The sequence below is a fragment of the Typopeltis vanoorti genome, chromosome 16 (assembly GCF_054136105.1).
Source record: "Typopeltis vanoorti isolate ZY-2024b chromosome 16, IOZ_Tvanoo_1.0, whole genome shotgun sequence".
In the NCBI taxonomy this organism is placed as follows: Eukaryota; Metazoa; Arthropoda; class Arachnida; order Uropygi; family Thelyphonidae; genus Typopeltis; species Typopeltis vanoorti.
The window spans coordinates 19,334,026-19,354,568 of NC_143564.1; the positions used below are offsets into that span (position 1 = coordinate 19,334,026).

The 20,543-nt window shown below is 36.4% G+C and overlaps 1 protein-coding gene across 1 annotated transcript in view; it reads right to left on the reverse strand.

Annotated features, from left to right (window-relative positions):
* The window catches only part of Svip (small VCP interacting protein), a 74,007-nt gene that overhangs the window by 19,217 nt on the left and 34,247 nt on the right, over nt 1-20,543 (reverse strand). Inside the window, exon 2 of the mRNA XM_090406218.1 lies at nt 11,665-11,823. Within this exon, the coding sequence (XP_090262344.1) occupies nt 11,665-11,823 (159 nt within the window). The remainder of the gene's footprint in view (nt 1-11,664; nt 11,824-20,543) is intronic.

Genomic DNA, 20,543 nt, shown 5'->3' on the forward strand with positions numbered 1-20,543 from the left:
TAGGAGGGGAAGATATGATTGAGATATACCATATTTACTCGAATATAACTCGCACTTTTTTCCCAAAATTAAAGCTAAAAAATCGTGGTGTGAGATACATGCGGGGATTTTCGGAACATAAAGTTTTCAGGAAAAAAATGAAAATGGGTATGACTTACCAAGAATCTCCCATTTGCTATCACATTATGGCCTCATGAGCAGTTTCCTTGTGTGCAGCATCAGTCATCTACCCAAACAGTGTCATCTTCTTTTCCATTATTTCAAGCAAAAATTACGAATAATTTAAAAGACTTCAGATATGTAATGAACAATCCTTCATGAATGACTAATGAGAAGTGAAAGCAGAGCACGAAACAGACAGCAATAGTAGGCCAGTAGAGATAGAGCAGCCATGAAGACGTGCATATGATTGGTGTAGTATTAACAAAAGATCATGCAACCCAACGACAAACACAAGCAGACAATTGTTGAGTTGAAATGCTAATTCTCTTCAACCGAATTCCATAATATCTGAAACTGCCATAACATAATTCACTATATATTTCTTAGTTTTAACACGTTCACTACAGGCTGGTGTTTTGTCCGTTTATTGTTCCAACAGAACTTCTCATTACCGTTTGTGTACTGCTTTCATGTCACGCAGGTGGGTTCAACTCAAAGTTTCAACTCTTTGGTTGAATTTTATTGCTGCTTGTTTGCATGCTGTTTCCGAGTCGAGTTGGCAGGCAGACTCACACACATTGCATGGCATGTTTCAATTCATGGTAAAATTTTATTTTAAGTTAGCCTTTGTGATCTGTCTTAATGACATCAAAAATTTCGAATGCAATCAAACAAACACTTATTTCATGTAATTGAAAAATTTGACAATAGTTTTTTAGTTAGATACTGTGTTTGCAGGTGCAGCATATGGTTTTACTTGAGTCTATATAGCATGGTTTCTGTGGGAGGGGACATGTATTCATTAGTTAGTGCCGTTTTTATTCCAGTTGTCTCAAATTGCAGTATTTGTTGAGAAATATATTACACAGACTGCAAATGTTTCTGTACCTTATTCAGTGATACAATAAAACTAATTGTTTTTCTTGTGTCTGCAGTATACTGGCTGTTGGGGAGGGCATGTTATTTACCGCAGGGAGCGAGTTACTATCGCCCTGACATGAACGTGTTTAAACTTTTTTTCATGTGCGAGGTATATGCAAAACTTTTTAAGTTCTTTTTTCATAAAGTAAAATCAAAGGTGCGAGTTGTTGTTATCAAGTTGACATGGAAGAAATTTTTCATAGAACGGGAGAGGGGGATAGAACAAGAAGCCATCCCTGAAAACTGTATATGGAAGGTGTGAGCACAGGACTGAGGAGAAGGTTGGGTGCACGGACAGTGGTTGGTGAGTGGAATGCATTGCCTGTGTGTTATGAATGTAGACACACTGAATTAGTTTAAGGCACGTTGTGCATGATAGTATGTACCTCCCACGATGAGTCAGGCTCTATGAAAGTCAGATGTTAATAATAATAATAAATAGCAGACAAGGATAGAGGTAGTAATATCTTTGATAGGCGGTAAAAAAGAAGACAACTGCAGGCTAGTTTGAAGGTGGTATATACAGATATCTGCAGAGTCCTTGCTATTTGTTCAGAAGTTCCTTTAAGATAGGATACATTGATCTTTTAACATCAGATTGCACTGTGGGAGAAGGATGAAGCCATTATTTAAATACATTATTCTAAATCAAAATAATTTTCTTGTATTTATAGTAGTGAGTGCATCAAGGACCTTCCTAAAAATTCTTCATACTGTGGATATGAGGGCAGTCCAATTGATCAATGATCCTGTCAGACGGAGAGTCCATTTTATCTTTATGGCTGCTCCTCCACCAAACTGGCATCCACTAACTTCAACACAGCAGCCCAGCATGCTTTTCTCTTTCCTGTGTAACAGTAGATCCCATGATGATTTTCTACCAACTATAACCTCTACCTTTTCAAAAAAAAAAATCAGTAGGTTCCTCCTGCCTGAACCCTTGCTACACACGGCACCATTCTTATAGGCTCTGCACCCTCTCTTGAGAGGGATATGTATATATAGGGCTCCAAACTCCATAGCTCAGTCAGTATAAACGAAGCCCTTTGGTCAGAAAGAGCTGGGTTCAATTCCTGTCAAAGACGTGAGGTAAATCTGGGCTCCTTTGACTAAAAGGTGAGTTAGCTAGTCTGATACAGAGATAAGGAGATTTAGGACCGAGAAACTCGACTTTTCATCCCCCTGAACAGGCAAACCAACCCCCATGACCACACACATTTCTACAACCATAAAAATTGTACCCCCCCCCACCCAATGCCAGACTGAGGCAAGCTGGCTGGGATTTCCCACAGTTGCATAATCATAGCAGACCCTGCACCAAGTGGGATAAAAGTGCTTATAAAGAGGAAGAAGACAATACAGGACTCCAGAATTATCACTTAAATCTCCTGGTCACAAAAAATCGTACTTGCTCATAATAGGAAGTGTGGTGTATATATATTGGGCTGGCAAATAAGCTTGTTGGGTTTATGCTTTAGTACAAGTTTATGCAGCTTCACCTGTCACTATTGTTGCGCTACCACGTGACGCTATTATGCAGTTGAAAGGCGATATTTCACATAACCTTTCAGTGAATTTTTGTTCGGCCTACTTCAGTTGCATGTGTGTAACATATTTTTAGAAATAGAAGGAAATAACGTACATTACCGGTATATTTTGCTTTTTAATTTCAAAAAAGGCAAACGAGCTACGGAGGCCCATAAAAAAAATATGCAGTGTATATGAGGATGGTGCCTTAACAGAATGCGTATGCCAAATTCCATTCTGGAGATTTCGACATCAATGATGCAGCTTGTGCCGGTCGCCCAACCGAGGTTGATTCGAGTGTTGTGAAGGATATTGTCGACAAAAATTTGTCACAAACAGTGCGGGAGATTGCTGCAGTACTGAACATATCCCATACAAGCATTGAAAACCATTTGCACAAGCTGGGATATGTTTCAAAACTCAATGTTTGGGTGCCGAATGAATTGACTGAGGCCAATATGACTGCTCGCATATCCATCTGTGATTCGCTGCAACGTTGCCAAGAAAACGACCCATTTTTGAAGCGGATGATTACGGGAGATGAAAAATAGGTTGTGTATGATAACGTGGTATGTAAAAGATCATGGGGCACAAGAGCGAACTGCCGCAAACAACATCGAAAGTGGGACTGCACCCAAAGAAGATCATGCTCTCTGTGTTACAGTCAGGCAGAATGATCAATTCAACTGTCTATTGCTCGCAGTTAACGTGACTGGCCCATGCAATTAGCACAACCATCTTGAATTGGCAAATCGGAAAGGAGTTGTCCTTCACCACGACAACGCCAGACCCCACACATCGTTAACAACCCGGAGTAAATTTACATCTTGGCTGGGATGTTTTGCTGTATCCTCCGTATTCACCAGACCTGGCACCTTCCGATTACCACTTATTCCGATCATTGCAGAATTCTCTGAATGGGAAAACCTTCACAAATGAGGAGGCTTTCAAAAGACACCTGGATCACTTTTTTGCCAGTAAACCTCAGGAGTTTTATGAACACGGCATAATAAAGTTGGTGGACAGATGGCAAGAGGTCATTGATAAAGAGGATCAATATATAACTGACTAGTATGTATTATATATATTAAATAAGATGTGTTTCATTCCACTCTGAAAAAATGAACAAACTTATTTGCCAACCCAATATATATATATATATATATATAGGCTGTTTTGTTTTGTTTTTAAACTTTCTGACATACACACAAACAAAAAAAACTCAACCCATGTCAATTTCCATTTGTTTAAGTTCAATTCCAGTTTTTTGTTTTGCTTTTTTCAGTGATACACATCTTTTTCATATATCATTGACTTACTTATGATTTACTTGCACAAAAAAAAAAAAAAAACCTCCATATCTTTCCATTTAACTGCACTTTTTATTATAACTCATCTGAAATGCTTAGCTCATCAAACTGCTGTCTCCATAGTTCCAAATGTTACATGCAGTTAGTACAGAATTTAACGAATCATTGAACAAACCATTTCTTTGTTATTGATGTTGTTTAGTCTTATTTAGCAAAGAATTTAAGGTTAGTGGAATGAATTCAGAAGACAATTTTTCCTTCTAAATTATTGAAAGATCAAATCATTGTGTAGTTAACAGAAGAGTTAATCAACAAAGGTGAATACAAGAAAAACATTAAGTAACACTGTCGTAATACTATTTGCCTTTTGAAATAATACTGTTGCAAATAGGTGAAGATGACTCAATTCACAGGATGAATTATATTTGTATGAAAAACACCATAATTATAAACACTGCTTCATGTGCATCCCAGCGAACTGTGCATGAAATTTTTCAGCTTTTGTACAAGATTAAAAAAAAAAAAAAAAATTTTAAATGTACTGTCCAGCATTAATAAATGCCCAGGACATTTTCTGGGAGATTTACTAATGAGGGATAGTACACAGTATTAGAATCTGAGACAGTTGGTCACTTTATATATGATACTGTTCCACTGATAGTCTCCTGTGACAAAAAGAACTTGTTTATTTTACTCTCTCGTTTATTAAAGTGCACTACATTTGAATTTTGAAGAGGAATTATATAAATAAATGCCCCCTCCAATTTTTATCTATGCATCTCCTTGATACTAAAGTCTCGTTTCCTTACTAAGTTTTGTTTAATATCAGCAGTAATTGACAAATGTTTTTCATTTCATGTCATTTTCATACTTTTTCAACTAGTGATCTTTTAAAATTTTTGAAGTCATTAAATAGTTTATTGAATTTAGCTTTATAATAGGCCATCTGAAAAGGCACTTCAGGTTTTCTAACTTTTTTAGAAGACATCTTTCTTTGAAAAGCAGCTTATGTTTCCAAGTTATTTCTGGCAAGCTCTATGTCACAGCATTTTTATGTGAAAATTGAACTAAAATTCTCAAAAACCTTATAGTAATCTAAAGTTTCTGTCAGCAGTCCAATCTGCAATCCAGTGCACTTATCTATTGTCTTGCCCCATCCATTTCATTTTAATTACTAGATTACAAAATCTAAATATACCATTGTGTATGCATCATCCTTATTCAATACATTTGTAGCTTTGTTATAATAAGTAAGCAGATTACTAAAACATGATCTTCAACAAACCCAAGCTGACCATTAAAGAGTATTTTGCTGTTGTCAACCCGATTCTGAATCTTGATCCTAAATAACTAAATAACACAGACTGGCCTATAATTTAAATCCTTAGTCTTATCACCTCCCTTATGAATTGGAATAATTTTGCCCTCTTTCCACTCCTTTGGAACCTGACCCAGTATGAGACTCTCATTAAAAATATATGTAAAAGCTGTTGTTAACTCCCCAGAACATTCCCTCAAAACAAGTGGTGAAATATCATCCAGTTTATTAAATTCCTCTTATACTTCCTGCTCACTTACTAACAGTTTCTCCTCCTTCACAATGCATTCAAGTTCTTAATGATGTCACATTCACAAGAATGAAATATCTTTATAAATTGCTCATTAAATACCTCAACTATCCTGTGCAGCAGTTGTCATTCCCAGTTTCACTAACCAGCATCATTCCTACATAAATATTCTTTCTTCTCCCTAAAAAAACTCCCTAGGATTTTTTTAGTTTCATTAGCTACCTGCTGCTTACTGCACTTGTTCTACCCTTACCAATCCTTATATGAACCATTGTTGTACCCCATAAATTTGAGGCAGTTCATAACAAGAAATCTAATGGGGATAGGTCTGGTGACTGAGGGCACATGTCCACCTCTTCCTATCTAACAAGAAAATGTGCATTGAAGAATGTTGAAATCTCTCTGCGTAAGTGTGGTGTCAACATTCAATGTCGTGTTGCAAGCAGCACATCCTCTAAATACAGCACTAGATCATCTGTATAAAGCCCCTTAATAATCTGCTGTGAGACTATGATGGTTGCCTAATAGTCTATACCACATGTTTACTGAAAACTTGTGTCAGAAAGATATTTGTTCTGTCACCTGGTGTGGATTTTGATTAGCCCAAATGTGGGAATTCTGTGTAATGTTTATACCATCGTGAGTTTGAACTTCATCCTTAAACAGAATATATTATTAAATGTGTCTGGATGAGATGATTAAGTAATCTTGGAAAAGAAGCACTGTATTCTGTGCAGAGGGATATAGATAAAGGCTGTCAGAATACAAAATTGCAACCTCTGCCAGGTCTAACTCACAATGATCCTGCTTCTTCAAAGCGACTAATCATTTGTTGTAGAGCACATAGAGATAGTGGACCTCATCAACATCCGTTCAGGCGATAAAATTTTTATGAAGCCAAGCAACAGCATTGCAATTGTTTAGGTAGTACTGCTTCACGAGCAAAGCACATTGAGGCGAGGTTAGTGCCATCAGTGTGAATGGTAATAAAACCAGAATGAAGGGAAAGATTCCATATCTATCTTTTTAAACTTCTAGCACATGCCAAGTTGTGTGATGTGCAAATTCCATGCATTTGGTGTTTACAACGTCCCTGGTGGATTTCGGAACTACTTCTCCCCCCCCCCTCTCAGATATCGCTTCTGCATGATACACAATGTATTCCTGCAAAGTTTTACAGCATTTGGATCACTGGATGGTGCTCCATGACGCCATAAACAGGGATACTTCAATTTTGATTATCCTGTACTTGAGTGGGAACACCACCAGTCACATGTGGAATTCTGCAAACACTCGAGTGTGGGTTTGCTGCACTGCATCCAGGACATCAACTCATTTTGAATTTGCTTAAAAGAATAACTCGACCTCCAACTGTTACCATCACCAAATTCTACTTTGGGAGCATATCCATTCTATCAGAAAAAAAAAAGTATACTTTTTGTGATAGAATACTTGAAAATATTCAAGATATTAGTAAAGGGGATAAAAATCCCTTATTGTTTTTTAGCCAGTATGCGAAACTAAGATTGAAAACTACGATCTAAACGTTTCATGCTGACAAACTGTTGGCGGATCCAAGCGTAAGTGACCACTTGGTAGTGCCACACCAAGGCAACTCAATGCAAAGGTGGAGCAAGCTCCCTCACTGTTTAGATTGTAGTTTTTGATCTTAGTTTCGCATACTGGCTGAAAAACAATAAGGGATTTTTATCCCCTTTACTTATCAACCTCGCCAGAAAAAATAGCCGTTTGGCTTTTCATCTTAGTTATAATATAATATAGTGGCACACCTTTCTGGCATTCGTATAGCGAAGGTATGCAAGTTCTTTTCACTTAAACTTTGATATTATCTAGGTCTAGCTACTCACTGATGAGACCTCAAAAAAGGTTGAAACTGGTCTGGGTAGTGACCTCTCCTCATAATGTAAAGCAGTTCTACAACTCCTAGGAGCTGTGTTTTTACATTATGAGAAAATATCAAGGACAGTGAGGGAGCTTGCTCCACCTTTGCATCGAGTTGCCTTGGTGTGGCACTACCACGTGGTCACTTACGCTTGGATCCGCCGACAGTTCGTCGGCATGAAATGTTTAGATCATAGTTTTCGATCTTAGTTTCGCATACTGGCTGAAAAACAATAAGGGATTTTTATCATCATCATCATCAAATTCCTGCCATGTACCCTCAAGGGGTGTACAGGATATGACAGTACTACATGAAAAATTTACATCATTACTAACTTCCTATCTATAATTTTCCTCCAAATCAGTCTGTTACTTGTCAAGACTCCAACATTATCAGATCTTATATTTCTATCGTCTAAGGCACTTTGTACCGTATCAATCCACCTATATCTTGGTCTTCCTCTGGGTCGTTTTCCTGCCAACCTGGCAGAGAACACTTGTTTTGCTAATCTTTCCTCTCCCATTCTATTTAAGTGACCATACCATCTGAGATTAGCTCTGCTAACGCATTCCTGGATGTTGACAATGTCAAGTTCTTTCCTAATATCCTCATTTTTAATATGATATTGCCATTGATGCCATCTGTTCACACCTCTAATCTTTCTCAGGACTCTCATATCTGCGGTCTCTAGTCTTTGGTCAAGTGTTTTACTTCTGACCCAGCTCTCAGATCCATAAGTTAAAATTGGTTTGAACACAGTCTTGTATACAGCTAATTTAGTGTTCCGACTAATTTCTTTCTTATTCCATATGAATTTATTCAATTGACTTCCCACGATACCAGCTTTGCTGATTCTGTTGTCTATTTCTATATTTAGTTTACCATCTTCAGTAAAAATTGTGCCTAAGTAGCTGAAATGTTTTACTTGTTCCACAGGTTCTCCATTCACAACACAGTTGACATTTTCAATGATTCTGCCTATTTTCATTGTCTTTGTCTTTTTATTGCTGACCTTCATACCTTATCTATTACAACAGCTATTCAATTTAGTCAGAGAATCTTGCAGACTTGTAGCGGATTTATTTAGAAGTATAACATCATCTGCATAAAGCAAAGAGCTGACATTAACATCTCCAATTTTGATATCAGGTTTAATACCACATTCCTTCATAATGTGATCCATATAGATAATGAATAACAGAGGGGATAATGTACATCCTTGTCTCACACCAGATTTCACATTAAACCATCTTCCTGTACTTCCTTCAATTCTAACTGCTGACTCACAACTCAAATAAAGACTACGTATTGCTTGATATAATGCCCCATTGACACCATATAACTGCAGCGTATTGAATAGCTTCTCTCTTGGCACCTTGTCATATGCCTTTTCCAAATCGACAAAACTTAAATACAGATCTTTGTTATATTCCCATGCTTTCTCGACTATTTGTCGTAAAGTGAAGATCTGATCCTGACAGCCTCTATTTGGCCTGAATCCAGCTTGTTCTTCACCAAGCTTTTCTTCCACAATTCTTCTCAACCGTTTCTCAAGTATACTTGCATAGATCTTGCCAGGAACACTCAGTAGGGAAATACCTCTGTAATTCTCACATTCAGTTTTATTTCCCTTTTTATATATGGGTACTATGAGAGCTCTACTCCAATCATCGGGAATTCGTCCCTCTGTCCAGGCTTTCTGAACTATGCAGTGCAGCCACTGTAAGACTCTTATACCACCATACTTCAGCATTTCTGGTCGAATATCATCTACTCCTGCTGCCTTTCCACATTTCAAGCCTTTGATGGCTTTTTCTACTTCAAGTATGGATATGTATTCCCGACTGCATGCCTGGTCAGTGTTTTTTTATCACTGTGCTGTCATCACTGCTTGTTTCATTTAGCAGTTTTTCAAAGTAATTACTCCATACTTCAAGGATATCTTTTTCTCCTGTTTTCATTTCACCTTTATCATCTCTAATTCCTTTTACAGCACTCTTTCCTCCATTCTTAAGCTTCTTCAACAACCTTCAGAATATTTTGCCACCTTCTTGATATTTATTTTCTATATTCTTGCCAAAGTCCTCCCATGACTTTTGTTTAGCTAGTTTTACACACTGTTTAGCTTTCTTACATTTGTCTCTGTATTCTGTAAGAGTAAAAGCTGACTTATTTGCCAGGAACTTTTGATATGCTTTCTTCTTTTCCTTCACTGTAAGGAAAGTAAAGGGGATTTTTATCCCCTTTACTTATCAACCTCGCCAGAAAAAATAGCCGTTTGGCTTTTCATCTTAGTTATTCAAGATATTGTTGCAAAAACAACATAGTCACACTCAGTGAGATACACAACTGGGATGAGAAAATATGCGATTGCAACAGAACTATTCAGCCAATGGAGTCAAACTGAGAGTGTAAATGAACATTTCTGCTTAAAATGACCTCTGGAATGCGGTTGAAGTCTGTCAGTTACACTGCAGAATGCTCTGTATGTGAATAGTAAATAAACCAATATACTACAGCCCCAAGTAGAGTGGCCATTTTAAATGACACTAAATGGAAAAAATAAATACAAAAATTACAGTTTTATAAAGGACAAAAATTATCATACTTTTATATTAAAACTAACAGAAGACACTTGAATATTTCAGTTTTTTGGGAATATAGAAATATTCATAAAGAACACCGAAAAGAATACTCTGAACATCAAATTCCTGACAAGTATAGGATATCATGATAGTATTACATGAAAACCTTACTTCATTACTAACTTCCTACCAAAAATTGTCATCCAAATTAATCTGTTGTGTCAGGATTCCAGTATTGTCAGATCTTATATTTCAGTCCAATAAAGCACTTCTTGCTACATCAATCCACCTAGATTTTTGTCTTCCTCCGGGTTTTTTTTTGTTGTTTTTTTTTTGCCATCGTAGCAAAAAACAAACACTAGTTTTGTTGTTTAGTTATTCTGTTTAAGTGACCATACACTTAGATTACCTCTACAATTCTTGATTGCTAAAAATGTCAAGTTCCTTATTAATATACTCATTTTTAATATGAATCTGCCATCTGTTCACTCTCCTAATTTTTCTCAGAACTCTCATATATGTGGTCTTCTAGTTTTTGATCAAATGTTTTATTTCTAACACAGCTCTCATAAGTTAACAATGGTTTGAATACTGTCTTATATACAGCTACTTCAGCTTTTTGACTATTTTTTATTTTATACCACATAAATGTATTCAGTTGATTACCATACCAGCTTTGCTAATTTTGAGGTCTGTTTCTATATTTAATTTGACATCTTGATTAAAAATTGTTTCTAAACAGCTGAAATGTTTTGCAGATTTCTCATTGAGGATGCAATTAGTGTTTTCAATGTTCCTGCCTATTTTCACAGCCTGTCTTGTTATTGCTGATTTTCACACCAAATTTATTACAGCAGTTAGGGAATCCTTTAGATTTGTATTGGATTTATTTAACAGTATATCATCATCTGGATAAAGTAAAGAACTGATGTGAATATCTCTATTTTTGATATCAAGTTTAATACCACTTTCCTTAATAATGTGATCCATACAAATGATGAATTACAGTGGAGATAATGTGCACTCTTGTCTCTCATTTGATTTTAACAGCAAACCATCTTCCTGTACTTCCTTTAATTCTAACTGCTGACTTTCACAAAGACTATGTTTTACTCTATGTCCCATTTATTAAAACACAAAATTTTCATACTGTATAACAGGGGTTTCAACCTTTTCCAGTGGCATACCACTATATTTAATCCAAGATATTAGATGTACCAGTAAGCAAATATGTTTTCGTACCACCCGGCAGCGGCTCACGTACCACCAGTGGTACGCATACCATAGGTTGAGAATCCCTGCTGTATAACATTATACAGTCTCATAAAAGACAGTATAATATGTTATATAGCATTATACTGTAGAATATGAAAGAAAATATTCAAAAGTAATGATGTAACTGTGTACAAACAATGGTTATCATCTGGATTGAGGTAGATGAACGCTATGGACTAAAACAATATACAATTTGGAAAAAACATAACACACTGCACTGAAGTACACTACTGTGTATGATTTCATGTTTACCTCCTTTTTCTTCCACAATAATGAAACTATACAAGATGCATTCAGGAAATCTTTTAATATAGTTTCCATTTCAACTATGGTTATATGTAATTCTAATTCAGTTTCATTACATCTAAAAATAAATAAATAAAATGATTCCAAGTATGGGAAAGATGACATACCCTAAGCTTTCCCTCATTATCTTCCTGTTCCAATGCTTTATTAATTTCTTCTTGCCGATGCTGTTGCCATTTTACTCGTTCCACATCTTTGATTCCACGAGATTCATTTTCTCTTTGCCTACGCTCTGCTGCATCAGCCATCTGTGATCTTTTGACAGCCTAACAAACAAAATTATAGAGATATTATAAATTATAATTTTTCTCATTCTAAAATTAATTCTTTTCTCATTTTACTTGTAAAATTTCTAGGTAACAAAATAAACTAAATACAATTTCTGTTAAAAGTTCCTGCAGCAGCTGATTTTAATCTAATTAGTTTTCCCTATAAATTTTCAAATGTTATGAAAATATAAGTTAAGGGGATAATAAATCCCTCATTATTTTAAAGCCGGATACGAAACTCGGAGATCGAAATCTAAGAGTTTCATGCCGAAGAACTATCAGCGAGTCCAAGCGTAAGTCAACACCTAGGTAGTACAACACTAGAGCAACTCAAAGCAAAGGTGGAGCAAGCTCCATCACTATCCTTAATATTTTTCTCATAATGTAAAATGCAGCTCCTAGGAGATGTATTACTGTTTTACATTATGAGGAGAGGTCACTACCCAGACCGGTTTCGACCTTTATTGAGGTCTCATCAGTGAGTAGGTAGACTGCATAATACCAAGGTTTAAGTGAAACGAACTTACATACCCCTACTATACGAATTGCCAGAATGGTGTACCCATATATTATTACTACGATAAAGAGCCAAGAGGCTATTTTTTTCCGGCGGCATAAATTAAGTTAGGGGGATAATAAATCCCTCATTATTTTAAAGCCAGATACGAAACTCGGAGATCGAAATCTAAGAGTTTCATACTGAAGAACTATCGGCGAGTCCAAGCGCAAGTCAACACACCTGGGTAGTACAACACTAGGGAAACTCGGAGCAAGCTCCATCACTATTCACTGATGGGACCTCAATAAAGGTCAAAACCAGTCTGGATAGTGACCTCTCCTCCTAATGTAAAACAGTAATACATCTCCTAGGAGCTGCATTTTACATTATGAGAAAAATATTAAGGATAGTGAGGGAGATTGCTCCACCTTTGCTCCGAGTTGCCCTAGTGCTGTACTACCCAGGTGTTGACTTACGGTTGGACTTGCCGATAGTTCTTCGGCATGAAACTCTTAGATTTCGATCTCTGAGTTTTGTATCTGGCTTTAAAATAATGAGGGATTTATTATCCCCTTAACTTAATTTACACCGCCAGAAAAAAAATAGCCTCTTGGCTCTTTATTGTTATGAAAATATGTTAATTATTTTTTTAATAGCACTTTGAAAATTACAATAGAAATCATGCATGTTGATGTTTAGAAGAGGTCTGTTGATATCCTTGAAGTACAAACACATTTACCCACATCTTTGGAAAGTCAAGACTTGCAAACGATACTTTAGACATACCCACCACCATACACAGGATTACACAGAAAAAAAAAATCCAAGTGCTATATAGAAGTCATTACAAGTTGGAGAGACTGTTTTGGAATCAGCAGCAGCTAGGAAACATTCAAACTTCAACAAGTAGGGCTGTATCAATTTGCCAAAAATCTGGAGACAGTTATTTTAAGATAACATCAACTTAATATTTTTAAACTTCTCTTTAACCAACAACAGATGGTGTTGAAGGACTTTGGTTCTTTGTGATATCTATTGCAATTTTCAACTATTCCCACTATCGACCACAGGTATACACCGATTTTCCAGCACACTTGGTTTCAGAGTGGTGCAGGATTATCCACTTTACTGGACCAAAGGTGGTCACAATGTTATTTCATTAGTACATTTCTGATCCATTAATTATACTCCCCCCATATCTAAAGCAACATGAACCACTAGAAATTTAAATATCAAATGCAAATTCTGTGTTAGATGAAACATATTTAGTATAAAAGATACAGTGCAAGTATATCATTATATTCAATTCAATTGATTACACAGTCCAACACAATTTTTGCTGACTTTTATATGAGACTTATTTTTCTACTAATTTGGGCGCGCTGATTTCAAATATCAAACCCATTTTTCTCTATCACGTCAGGTTTTTCTTTTTGCTAATTTGTAAGTTTTTGATAGTTTTAAGTAGGCAGTACTATTTAGAGGATCAAAAAAATCGATTTTTTAATATTATTTTCTGAAAGTATGTACTTTTAAAAATCTGTTCCTAATTTTTTATCAAGAAATTCGAAAAATTCCCGAAGATATAGTTATTCAAAGTGGTGCGCAGATCAGAATCGGAGCGCTCACCGCTCTCGCTTGTTAGTAAACAAATAAATGCGTTGCAACGGCACGTACTGGCATTTTGGATACACAATTTTTTTCTTTATTCTTCTTATTATAACCAGAAATCTGAACTAAACAAAAATAGCAATCATCTACGTGATTTTTCGGTTCACGCGAAATCATTGGAATGCCAAAAGCTAATTTTTGGCGTTTTCCCTTGCTCCACTGTCGTAAATTTTCTACACGTGACTTGCACACTTTATTTGGAGCCCATGAATTGTCCTGATCTGCAAGTTTTATGTCAAAGTATGCAAAGTACACTTTCTTAACGAAATCAGTGATATTTGTCCTTTGACTGGGAACAGTAAAGCTGCCACAAATGTAGCAGAAGGAATCTACACTATTGACACATTTTCGAGTAATAGACTCGATGTATTTTCTTCACTGCCGACTAACATGCAATAATGAGACAAAAAAAACCAGAGACTTTATTGAAACGTTATAAGCACTCATCATACTTTCACGATCGATTAACGATTGACTGATTTCAATCATTCTTTGTCTGCTATGACACATATAGCATTCATTTGTTTTAGGCAGTTGTCATCGCCTACTTTTCATCACCTAAATGTATTAGGTCAGTTATCGGCCTCTCTCGCATTCAAAGCGCCAGTACGTGCCATTGCAGGTTCTTACACATTTATTCGTTTACTAACAAGCGAGAGCGATGAGCGCTCTGATTCTGATCTGCGCACTGCTTTGAATAATAGGCTATATCTTTGGGAATTTTTCGAATGTCTTGATAAAAAGTTAGGAACAGATTTTTAAAAGTACATACTTTTAGAAAATAATATTAAAAAATTGATTTTTTTGATCCTCTAAATAGTACTGCCTCCTTAAACCTATCAAAAACTTACAAATTAGCAAAAAGAAAATGCCATAGAGGAAAAACCTGATGTGATAGAAAAAAATGGGTTTGGTATTTGAAATCAGCGCACCCAAATTAGTAAAAAACAAGTGTCAGATCATAATCAGCAGAAAAAAATTTTTTTTTGTTGGCCAGTGTTATTAATTATACAAGTAATAAATGCAAATTATATATGAATAAAATAAGTTAATGAAATACATACATACAGTACAGTATAAATGAAAAGATTTTATTAATTGCTGTACTTACAAAGAATGTTACAATAGTACAGTTCCTAAAATGGCAAAATTTAGAATTGTACTGAGAGTTTAGACTTAATCATAGAAGTTTGGAAATTGAGTGATATCAGATTAAAGTGTTTCTTTCATTGTGAATATTTTGGAATATCTTGAAGCAAAGCTGTTTAATGCACTTTGATTTTTCCTGTGTAAGTTTTCATACATCAATTATTATCATTACAAGAGTATCTCTGGAGTCGGAAGGCTCATTGCAGGAGACCTACACTAACCTTTATACACACGATTCCTATCATACCTTTCCTTAAACTCGTTCAATGTCAGAGAACTCACAACTAATTCTGGCAATCCATTCCACTCACTCACTACTCTTCAAGCAAAAATCTAGTCCTCAATGTTCAGACTTTTGTGAATAGCTTTAAAAAATAGACCTCTAGTTCTCTCTCTATCTGTTGTGTATTTTAAAAATTTCCTTTGTTGTAAGATTGATCATAACAGAACCCTTTAATATCTTATATAAAAGTCTATCATGACCCCTCTTCTCCAGCTATCAACTAAACTTTACAACCCACACACCGTCAACCTATCCTCATACAGGGCATTCCACAGATCTTTCAGCAGTTAGTCACTCATCATAGATTTCTCTCCACCACTTCCTGATCCCAAGAAACACAGGTGGCCAAATCTATGCACAGTAGTCAAGATGTAGCTAAATCATAGCCTTATAAACAGGGACAATAACATCCTCTCTTTACTAGTTACCATATTTTTCACATCTAAGTAATCCTTTGAACTATTATGCCAACTTTTGCAATATGTCCTCTGAACTTCAACTCCTTGTCATCTATTATTAAATTGCTAGTCTCATCAACCTCCTGCAATCCAGTACTATCAATGTGATAAACAGCATGTAACATTTTCAACTTGAAGTATACACCCTTACATTTTACTAAATTAAATTGACCATTATTGTTGTTCCCAAAATGCCAATTTAATAAAACCATTCCAAAGGATATCTACATCACCTTTATCAACTATTACCCTCCCCAGTTTTGCATCATCAGAAAACAAATGAATATTCCTCCCTTAAATCTTTCCCTATATCATTTATATACAAATTAAAGAGTAGTGGCTCTAGTACAGAATCCTGAAGCACTCCATTAGTTACCCTCATTCTCCTAGATTTCACTCCACCATATATTACTCTCTGGTATCCATCTGTCAGCCATCCCCTATCCATGCTACCAGCTTCATATCCATTCCCATTTGCTTCAACTTTTGTAAGTTTAAGTTTTCTATGCAGCATTCTGTCAACTGCCTTTGCAAAGTCCAGCAGTATCATGGTGTAGCCATTTCCCTGATCTTATTCTGTTGTCACTGTATAAATTATAAAATATTAGTAAATTACTAAGGTTGGACATATCTATTACAAAGCCATGCTGTCCATAATAGAGTATTTCATTCCCTTCCACCCACTGCTGGATTTTATCTTTAACCAACATTTCCAATACTTTAACTACCACTCCTGAAATATTAATTGGTCTGTAATTTGCTATTTCTTTCTTGGAGCCACCTTATGTAATGGAACTATCTTGCCTTTTTTCCATTCCCTTAGAACCTTACCAAAGCTGAGAATTATATTGAACAATTTCATTAGTGGCACTGCCAATTCTCTTATGCATTCATGTAGCACATGAACCAACATGTGATTCAGTCCTGCTACCATATTCATATTGATATTTTTCAATATGCTAAGCATCTACAATTCTGACATCAGACTCTGTCACATCAGCAACTACAAAATTTCCACCTAGATCTGCCTTTGCAAAATTATTACTCAGCAACTACACTATTTCTTTTGTCACCTTTCTACCATCACCTGATTAAAGTCATCCTTCCACAGTCATTCTTCTTCTTACTTGTACATAACAAAAAAAAAAATTCTTTTGGATTTACTTTGGCCTACTTAGCTAATTTTCTCTCAATCAGATTTGGCCTTTCTTACCATACTAGCCAGTTTTCTTGCTTGTACTTTGTACTGCTCATAAGTATGCTGAGACCTGTATACTTTGGCTGGTTCAATTTGAAGATCTGCATTCTCAGCTGACAAAAGAAGCAGACAAATGAATGATGAGCACCACCCACTATTTGGCTGGACTACAGTGTCCCAAAGACTAAGATCCCAACATAACCTCCTAGCAACTATTGAACCACCTAAAAACCCTCCAGAGACAAGACTTCAGCAATGGTTTGCATTCTACCCTGAGAATAATACTGGTATTCCAACAGGTGAACATCTTCCAATTGGTGCCCACTTGGACTAGAGTACTTGGAAAAGCCTCAACAGACTACGAATGACAGGAAACTACAAAGAAAATCTCATCAAATGGGACTACCTCACTGGACCAGATAATTGTGAGTGTGGGACAACCCAGTCCATGGATCACCTTCTTTCTTGACCCTTTCTTCAATCACTTTATACAAAAGAGGACCTTACATCCTGCACAGAAAGAGCAGTTGACTGTGCAGGATTCTGGAAGAACGTCTGACCATATTTATTGTATATAACTTATGTATAGTTTCTTTTTCCTTCATATTTTACTTATTATTCCCTGTATAATTTACTTACTAAATTTAAGCTGTTCTCATTTGTAATGTATCCTAATTTGTTGTAAATAATGTTGTACCAATTACTTACTACTGTACCACTTGTGTTTGGATACGAAATAAATAAGTATGCTAATCATCTTTTTCTTTATATTCCCTCCGCAATGTTTTTCCCCACTGTTTTTGATCCTGACTGTGGGTATACAGTCTGCTTCTCTTAAAACAATCTCTGACATAAAATAAATTAAAGATACCAAGAAATTAAAAACAGGCCTGGAGCAACTGGTATATATAGGAGCTTATGACTTCACATCACTTGCCTTAGTATCCCATAATGCATTACTTCAGGCAAATGATGTGAAGTCATAAGCTTCTATATACCAGTTGCTCCAGTCCTGAAAATAGTTCAGGTGCAAACTTGTTTACTTACACTTGGGTAAAGGATTAAACCAAGTATATAATTTCTTGGTATCTTTAATTATTATTATTATTATTCCTGATACCTCCAAGGGGTCCGAAGACTCATCGTGGGAGGACACCTACAACTGTCTCAACCACTACACCGAACCTCTAATACGAATCATCTCCATCAACGCCATCTACCGCCCACCTCCACCACTACACCGAACCTCTAATACGAATCATCTCCATCAACGCCATCTACCGCCCACCTCCACCACCACAACTAGTATTTTTTGTCTGTAAATTTTGTGTGTTCTGAAGGGCCGATGTTTGTATGCGGGATGAAAAACCTGAGTTTCCGGGAGAAAAAATCCTGCTACCTCCATATGAGAAGATCGGCTAACTCACCTTCGATTGAAATCGTCCAGATAAAGATTCCTCCCGTCGCGATGAGAATTGAACTTAGGCCTATTTCAATCAAAGGGCACAATGTACCGTCGTTCATCCAATTGCGCTACAGAGGCGCTTAATTTATAATATAACTAAGTGGAAAAACTTCCAACAATCTCTGACCACTTCCCATCCATGACTGACATTCTTTCCTTGCAGCTTCTCAAGCTATGCTACTGCTCCAAGAAGCCTCCTCCTAAGGCTGTCATAATTATCAGCTTTATAGTTCAGCATAAACCCTTTCTTGACAGAGAATGCAACATATTTAGCAACCTCCCAGAACAAGACTGCATGGTCATTCTCCTCAATTGGAGGCAGAGTATTACCAGATCCAGCATTCTAAAATCCCTAGTCCCTTCCATGACATTCTGCTTCAGGTAATTATCCCTTAGCAACTGTATAAATTCCACTAACATCCTGCCATATCCCCATAGTTGAAATCTTCCATATTAATTGCTCAGGTTGTACCCAATGTGCTAATCTGCTGTGAATGGCATCTACATCTTCCTGTGGACCTCCTCATCTATAGTAGCAACCAAGAATATACTTTGTCCTATTGGCCTCTGTCTCACACCAAAGAGTCTCAAATGACCCTTCTGTCCCAGACCTAAAATCTTCTTTACCTTCTAATTTTGTTGAAGTTCTTTATGTATCATAACTGGTAATTAGTTTACGGAATTAACAATGCATATAAAGTATATTAATTAAAGGTAACTTTAATAAATAACTTCTATATTTCGGCAACGTCACATTGCCATCTTCAGGAACATAAAGATATGGTATGTGCAAGCAGGCACTAACAAATGCAAATGAGGAAGAAAGCAAGAAACTAATATTGTTTCTAAAGTCCTAGTGGTGCCCTCTGGTGGGCTAATTTGGTTGACTTGGCAGTTGGGCTGAAGTTCTCAAAATGTAAGTCTCCCAAATTTGGGGTAGTTTCATGCACCCAAATTTATTGAGGTTAGGAACGTTTTTTAGAGCTGCTGAAGATTCCTTGAATAATCTTTCGTATTTAAACTTGCTGCGGTGTATTATTTTTGTTTTCTTCCAACGAATTCTATGGTGGGTATCTAAGGCATGGTCTGCCCCTCACAGCAATATGGGGTTATAAAAACACTATATAACAGGGCAAAATTAATCTGCTCAGATGACAAGGCCCTAACTACTGAACTAAACCACATCCACAACACTTTCTTAGCCAATGGCTATAACCCCAAAAAAATCCAAAAAAATACTCAAACCAGTAAACCACAACCCCCCCTCCCCCCACTCCACAATAAAGATTACACCAAATCTATCACCATCCCCTACATCCAGGGCACCTCTGAGAAAATATCCTCAGAAAATATGACCTTACTTCTTGTTACAGACCATATAAAAAGTTGGCATCCCTTATCCACTCTACCAAAGACCAACCACTTCCCCTAGAGCTACCTGGTGTATACCAGGTCCCTTGCAGCTGCTAATTTTCCTACTTTGGCCAAACAGGCAGAACAACAAATATCAGGATTTCAGAACGCAAAGACTACATCTGGTTTCACCAGTACAGCCGCTCTGGGCTGGCAGACCATGCCTTAGATACCCACCATAGAATTCGTTGGAAGAAAACAAAAATAATACACCGCAGCAAGTTTAAATACGAAAGATTATTCAAGGAATCTTCAGCAGCTCTAAAAAACGTTCCTAACCTCAACAAATTTGGGTGCATGAAACTACCCCAAATTTGGGAGACTTACATTTTGAGAACTTCAGCCCAACTGCCAAGTCAATCAAATTAGCCCACCAGATGGCACCATTAAGACTTTAGGAACAATATTAGTTTCTTGCTTTCTTCCTCATTTGCTTTTGTTAGTGCCTGCGTGCACATACCATATCTTTATGTTCCTGAAGATGGCAATGTGACGTTGCCGAAATATAGAAGTTATTTATTAAAGTTACTTTTAATTAATATACTTTATATGCGTTGTTAATTCCGTAAACTAATTACCAG